This window comes from Lolium perenne, chromosome 5 (assembly GCF_019359855.2).
Source record: "Lolium perenne isolate Kyuss_39 chromosome 5, Kyuss_2.0, whole genome shotgun sequence".
Lineage (NCBI taxonomy): Eukaryota > Viridiplantae > Streptophyta > Magnoliopsida > Poales > Poaceae > Lolium > Lolium perenne.
The window spans coordinates 204,825,214-204,832,565 of NC_067248.2; the positions used below are offsets into that span (position 1 = coordinate 204,825,214).

The 7,352-nt window shown below is 43.7% G+C and overlaps 1 protein-coding gene across 2 annotated transcripts; it reads right to left on the reverse strand.

Annotated features, from left to right (window-relative positions):
* Positions 1-1,172: 1,172 nt before the first annotated feature.
* Positions 1,173-4,652, reverse strand: LOC127301422 (zinc finger BED domain-containing protein RICESLEEPER 2-like). Of its 2 annotated transcripts, none has more exons than XM_051331655.1 (5): positions 4,185-4,652; positions 3,187-3,915; positions 1,824-3,088; positions 1,674-1,738; positions 1,173-1,587 (listed from the first exon to the last, which is right to left on the reverse strand). In XM_051331655.1, the coding sequence occupies exons 2-5, from the start codon at positions 3,909-3,911 to the stop codon at positions 1,555-1,557; spliced, it is 2,088 nt and encodes a 695-aa protein (XP_051187615.1). In that variant the 5' UTR covers positions 3,912-3,915; positions 4,185-4,652; the 3' UTR covers positions 1,173-1,554. The 2 variants fall into 2 exon arrangements, with proteins under 2 accessions (XP_051187615.1, XP_051187616.1); XM_051331656.1 differs by having other exon boundaries at positions 4,171-4,652.
* Positions 4,653-7,352: the final 2,700 nt, after the last annotated feature.

Consider the following 7,352-nt stretch of genomic DNA (forward strand, 5'->3'; position numbering starts at 1 on the left):
GCTCACCATACGGCCTTGAAAATAACCATTTTTTAGAAAGTAATACTACAAATTAATAAGGCCTTGAAAATAGTTCGTTCAAACAACTTTTTGACAAAGAAATATATTAATATCGTGAAGATACCAATTGCATCTAGCCTCTACAACAACGAAGTGATGCACACAGTCCTGCTAAAAAGGGAAGAAAAATAAAAGATCCCGCTACGATGATCAAAAGATCGTAGAAAAAATACATTCAACAGGTCATTGTCAGACACAAACAATAAAGGCGGAACCTTAGATTTTCACTATAAAAAGATAAGACTTTGTACTCCTCCTGTACTTTCGGCCCCGCTTCTCGATGCGTTGCTGCAAGACAAGAAATACCAAGCAAAGTCCTCTTCGCCACAAAGGCTCAGTCCGCCATTACTAGACTTCATACCTCAGCCTCCATAACATTCTCCATCATTGTCTTTTTCATGAAAATCGAAAACCGGCATGTCCCATGATGGTAACATATAGCGAAGCTTCACTTCGCTCCCTCTTGAAGCCGCACGGCCAGAAATATGGTTGCGTACGATTTTATCCCATCCGATCCAGCAATCTGCATGCACCATGCGTCTAAAGGAGATCACCGGCGGGTTGGCATCTTGAAGAACACCGTCTTAGCGCGAGAAGAACATAAAGACCGCCTTCTTTATTTGCACAGATCGAAGGCCCACGCTCCCATCAGCTCATAATAGGAGATCGGAGATCGCAACAGGCACCCGCCACCTACACCACGCGAAGGTGAGGGTCTGAACCGTAGTATTCAAGCAATTGACATATATATTTCGGATGGCCAGGCTAAGATTTTAATAATTACAGAAAACATTTCGAAACTGGATATGGATGATTTTCCGTGCCACGAATTGTAAGCAAGGATGGCAATGGGCCGGGTATGGCCCGGGTAGAGCAATATCATACCCATACCCGTCAAGTCAATGGGTACAAAATTCTGTCGATACCCGTGCCCGCGGGTCTAAAACTTTACCCATACCCGCAGGTTACCCGTACCCAACGGGTACCCGGCGGTTAGATCAAATAGCAACACAATTTATTGAGAACTTTAAATTCATCTACTGATCGACATGATATTTGACCAAAAAATCAATAATTTCAACTCAATAACAGATATATGACTAAGATAAGAATATGAAAATCATCAAAACTTAGAAATCACTCATATTAATAACTCGACAAAAATAAATGAGTCACATAAGAAATTGACACTTCAAATACTTGAGTCACATAAGAAATTGACACCTCAAATACTTGATACGTCACTCAGACAAAAGTAGATACGAATAGTAGTGGCTCTGCCGAGTCACATGAACCACACAATTCCATAGCAAATGGAGTGATTATCACTTGACAACTAAAAAATAGCAACCTTCCATAGCACCCATCAATCAACACTCGATTAGCACACAGCGCCCGGCAAGTAGCACAAACAACAGCTTGTAGACAGCAAGGATGGCAAACAGCAACCATCGCCACCAAGACACCAACACATCACAAACAGCAGCCGTATCTTCACTCTTCGGTTATGATTGAAGTAGATTCATCCTTCACATTAACAAGATGACATGAGACATGAGTAAACTATTCATCTATAATCTAGAAAATTAAGATCAAAGCATTTAGTAATTTACCATCTCTTCTTCTTCATCCTCAAGAACACTCTGAAATGTAGCAAAGAGTGTAGAATCCCAACCACCTGATGAAATAACCAACATTAGTATGTAAATGGAAAGTTATTTGCAAAGTAAAGAAACAAGTACAAGTGAAAAGCATATTATTACCTAAGAGATCTGCAAGAGACCAAGCTTGCATGCACATTAGAGCTTCAGCCACATGAGGAGTAAGTCTACTATGATGTGCACTTAGTACTCTTCCACTAGTGCTGAATGCACATTCAGATTCTACAGATGTTATGGGAATAGGCAATATATCACGAGCCAGTTTTTGCAAGGTAGGAAACCTTGTGCCGCTAACCTTCCACCAATTGATGATATCCAATTTTTGTGTTCTAGCCAGACTAGCTTCTTCTAAATACATGTCCAATTCTGTATGGATGGATGAAGATGGGACAGCTGGGCGACTAGACAAATATAGATCATACAGTTCCATGGCTTCATCTTCTTCTCCAGCTGGCTCAACAACAGAAGCATCCCATGTATCCTCCCCTTCAACTTCATCTTTATATTGCTTCACCAATTGAATCAATAACTTCTTCACCTTCTCTATTTCTGTGGCTGCATGCTCTCTTCCATAGAGGGGACCATAGAGAGCATTGAGAATATGGAGTTTATACCTTGGATCAAGAACCGTTGCAACGGACATAAGACCATGGATATCTGACCAATACTTCTCAAACCTATCCTTCATTTGCGCATACATTTTTTGTATAAGCTCACTGTCACTCTTACCCCATTTCCTTATGGCCAAGCGAATGGTAATCATTTTAGGGAAAAAAAGATTTGCTGTGACATACTTGGTGCCTGAGAATAACTCGGTGATATCAAAGAAGAGCTTCAACCTGTCACATATTTCTCTTGCAAACTTCCAATCATCTTTAGTTGGGCAACACTTAAATTTCTTTTCACGTGCCTTTAATTTTTCAAATATCTCTATGTATTGCAGTGCAATGCTAATCATGATATAAGTTGAATTCCATCTAGTCTTACAATCAAGAGTTAACCTTTTGTTATACTCTATGTTCAAAGTTTTTGCCATCTTTTCACACTTCTCATGACTTTTAGGTGTGGCTGACCAAAATGCAACACTATCCCGCAACCTCTCTATACCTTGCTCTAAGACGCTCATTCCATCTTTTACAATTAAGTTTAATATGTGAGCAGCACAACGCATATGCAGTAATTGACCATCCAACATGAGAGAGCTAGTATCCAACTTATCTGGCAATATAACCATAGCCTTGTCATTTGATGTGCAGTTGTCCAAAGTGACGGTGGAGATCTTCCTCTCAAGGTGCCATTCAACAAGACACTCATACAAGGCTTCACATATAACCTCAGCTGAATGTGGACATGGCACATAAGCAAACCTATTTAACACAATAAAACAACAAATGTCATGAGTATTGCATAATCATAGTATGGTAATTGCTAAAAATTACTACTGTCCTATGTATAAATTTTATACCTCATAAGAAAACTCTTTAGATTCCAAGAATCATCTATATAGTGTGTGGTAACAGCCATATAACCTCTCTTTTGATAGCCCGCTGTCCACAAATCTGTAGTGATAACCACTCTATGTTTGAATGTTGCAAAAAAATTCACCATCTTCCCCTTTTGAGCTTTATGCATAGCCACAATATCATTCCTAATAGTATTTCTGCACACCATCTTAAACAGCGGCTGCAAAGAAGAACAGAATATACGAAAACCACTATGATCCACAATAGATAAAGGATACTCATGTTCACATATCATCAATGCAAGATCTTTCCTAGCCTTCTCTTGGTCAAAAATGACATTTTCCATATTCACTTTGCCACCTTCACCTTTTGTCAACCTTAATTTTTGTTGCTTGGGGCCAATAGGTGCATGCCTAGCAGGACAAGAATCCAAATGGGAACACAAGTGAGTTGTGCCAGCTCTAGGTCCTGAAGTAAATTTTTTGTGACAATAATTGCAGTAGGCTTTATATTCTCCATTTTCAAATTTCTCTTCCATCTCATCCCATACTGCCGATGTTCGCTTCCTCTTACAACCAGCCCTGTTAGATGTGGCTTGAGATGTTGGAGTAGCAACTTCAGACGTTGGAGTAGCAGCTTGAGATGTCAGAGTAGCTTGAGGTATTGGTGTTGAGTTCCCATTCCCTGCACCATCCACAGCGGAGCCTTCTCCACCTTGAGAAGCCATTGATCTGTACATGATACAAAGCAAAAAAAAGTTTGTAAATTGCCAAACTCCATTGCAGAAATTTATTTGTACATGATACAGAACAAATAACTAAATTGTAGGGTAAGGTACCCTTCAACTAAATTTAGTTTCTAAACTAAATTGCCAATCTTGATTCGAGCACATGCATCACAGCTTCACCAAGTTACTAACTATCTAACAATTGAAAAGAAAATCAGTCATTTACTCAATCAGAGAGACAACAGAGAGGCGTACGTACTAGTTATCACTTACCACCAGAACAGTGCGCCCGAGATCTTCTTCCTGGTGGAGTTCTGGTCGTCGTAGTGGTGGTCCAGCCCTAGGTGTCCCCTCTGGCCGGCTGGGGATAAGAAAAAGAGGAGGGCCAGACCTCCGGCTCGGCTACAGATCAAGGAGGGGAGTCGGAGCGCTCCACTCTTCACGGCGGCAGCAGCTCAACTCGATGCTCCACTCTTCACGGCGGCTCCACTCTTGACGGTGTCCCCTTTGGCCGGCTGGGGAGAAGAAACAGAGGAGGGCCCAGACCTTCGGCTCGGCGGCTCCAATCTTCACGGCGGCAGCAGCTCAGGCCGATGCTGCTCAAGGATGGGGAAATTGGGGACTGGAGGAGATCGCGATGGTGAAATAGGGATGGAAGGGCGGGCGCGGGGCGCCTCGGCGCGACGACGCCTGGGATTTCGCTCGGCCTCCATAAGTGCTGAGGGAAACGAGGGGATTAGAATTGATGCGTTTAGTATCTTCGAGGCTTTGACTAGGTGCTGCATTAGTAGAGTTTTACGGGTCCACATGTCAGATATAAACGGGCAGGGTATGGGTATACTCGCGGGTACAGAGATATACCCATGCCCTACCCGTGACTTGACGGGCCGGGTACGGGTCTTACCCATGGGTACAAAAATGTGCCCATACCCTACCCATACGGGTACGGTACCCGCGGATACCCGTGCCCGCGGTTAAAATTGCCATCCTTGATTGTAAGGCTAGTCATAGTGGTAAGTATCATGTAGTAGTATCATGCATATGATATTTGTGTATGATACTATCTCTATAGTGCTTAGTATCATGAAGTAGTATCATAGTCATGCTATATTTATTGTTTTTTAGAATCTCAATGCAAATTTGTGCTCAAGATTTGTTTGGCATTAACTTTTCTCGTGACATGCGCTATGATACAGTATCTACCTATGTTACTCTAATCTCCTCTCTCCTCTTTAATTAGCTGCCACATCAGCATTTTTATGGGACCAATGTGCATGATACTAGCACTATGGCTAGCCTGATAATATTGGAGGGTGTATTTGAATATAAGAAAAACCGGAAAATAAGGGTGTCCCTATAAAATTTTAATTGGACCCGTAGCAGAGGGGCGATTTACACAGAAATAACCCTTTGTTGCAACTATAGCATAGACTGACCCTCCGGCGAAACTATTTCACCCATCTAACCCTTTTGTGTGGCGCCCCTCTCATGGGCGCCACACATGCCAGTGTGGCGCCCTTCCTGCCGGCGCCACACACCCATCTGACGTGGCGCCCTCGACGCTGAGTTGGTGCGCCGATCCGACATGGCAGCATGTGTGGCGCCCCTCCCATCGGCGCCACACATGCATTTGTAATTGCCCAAAACATACTGTAAGCCAAATCGTCCGGGACTTAGCCGTTTGGCGACCCTGTTTGTGTGGCGCCGATGCCACGGACGCCACACTGCACAGTGTGGAGCCGATGCCACGGGCGCCACACATCCACTTAAGTGTGGCGCCCGCGCCCACGCCCGCCCCTGATACGTCTCCAACGTATCCATAATTTCTGATGTTCCATGCTTGTTTTATGACAATACTTACATGTTTTGCTTGCACTTTATAATATTTTTATGCGTTTTCCGGAACTAACCTATTAACAAGATGCCACAGTGCCAGTTCTCGTTTCACTGTTTTTGGTTCCAGAAAGGCTGTTCGGGCAATATTCTCGGAATTGGACGAAATCAACGCCAAACATCCTATTTTTCCCGGAAGCATCCAGAACACCGAAGGAGAGTCGGAGGAGAGCCAGGGGGCCACCAGGAGGGTGGGCCGCGCGGGCCAGCCCCTGGCCACGCCCCCTATGGGGAGGCCACCCTGTCGACCCTCCTGCGCCGCCTCTTCGCCTATATAACCCCTTTCGACCTAAAAACGCAGTACCTTTTGACGAAACTCCAGAAAGACTCCAGGGGCGCCGCCGCCATCGCGAAACTCCAATTCGGGGGACAGAAGTCTCTGTTCCGGCACCCTGCCGGGACGGGGAAGTGCCCCCGGAAGCCATCTCCATCGACGCCACCGCCTCCATCATGCTCAGTGAGTAGTTCCCCCATGGACTACGGGTTCTAGCAGTAGCTAGTTGGTATACTCTCCTCCATGTACTTCAATACAATGATCTCATGAGCTGCCTTACATGATTGAGATTCATCTGATGTAATTGGTGTTGTGTTTGTTGGGATCCGATGGATGATACATTATGATTAGTCTATCTATAAAGTTTGTGAAGTTATTGTTGCTGCAATCTTGTTGTGTTTAATGCTTGTCACTAGGGTCCGAGTGGCATGATTTTAGATTTGAGCTTTATAATTATTGCTTAGATTGTATCTACAAGTTGTATGCACATGTCACTGTCCGGAACCAAAGGCCCCGAAGTGACAGAAATCGGGACAACCGGAGGGGATGGCGGTGATGTGAAGATCACATGTTTTCACGGAGTGTTAATGCTTTGCTCCGGTGCTCTATTAAAAGGAGTACCTTAATATCCAGTAGATTCCCTTGAGGTCTTGCCACCTACTGGTAGGACAAAAGATGTTGTGCAAGTTTCTCATTGCGAGCACGTACGACTATATACGGAAAACATGCCTACATGATTAATGAATTGATGTTCTTTCTTAATACTTTGAATCATATCAATTGCCCAACTGTAATTTGTTCACCCAACACTTGTCACTTATTGGAGAGTTACCACTAGTGTAGATCGCTGGGAACCCCGGTCCATCTTTCATCATCATATACTCGTTCTACATGTCATTGGAAGTAGTATCAACTATCTTCTGGTGTCATTGCCTCTGTGTTACTATTACTGCTGCTGTGTTACTGTTACTATTGCTCTCATATTACTGCTACTTTCACATCACCCCTGTTACTAGTGCTTTTCCAGGTGCAGCTGAATTGACAACTCAGTTGTTAAGGCTTATAAGTATTCTTTACCTCCCCTTGTGTCGAATCAATAAATTTGGGTTTTACTTCCCTCGAAGACTATCGCGATCCCCTATACTTGTGGGTTATCAAGACTGTTTTCTGGCGCCGTTGCCGGGGAGGCATAGCTCTACTCATAAGTTCACCTGGGGAGTACACTCTACCTCTCTCTCTGTTTTTATTTTGTTTTATTTTGTTTTGCTTAGTTT

Coding starts and splice junctions, on each gene's coding strand:
- LOC127301422 (XM_051331655.1), bottom strand. CDS start 3,911: ATGGCTTCTCAAGGTGGAGAAGGCTCCGCTGTGGATGGTGCAGGGAAT. Junction 3,089..3,186: donor CTAAAGAGTTTTCTTATGAG/GTATAAAATTTA, acceptor TGTGTTAAATAG/GTTTGCTTATGTGCCATGTC. Junction 1,739..1,823: donor GTCTCTTGCAGATCTCTTAG/GTAATAATATGC, acceptor TTATTTCATCAG/GTGGTTGGGATTCTACACTC.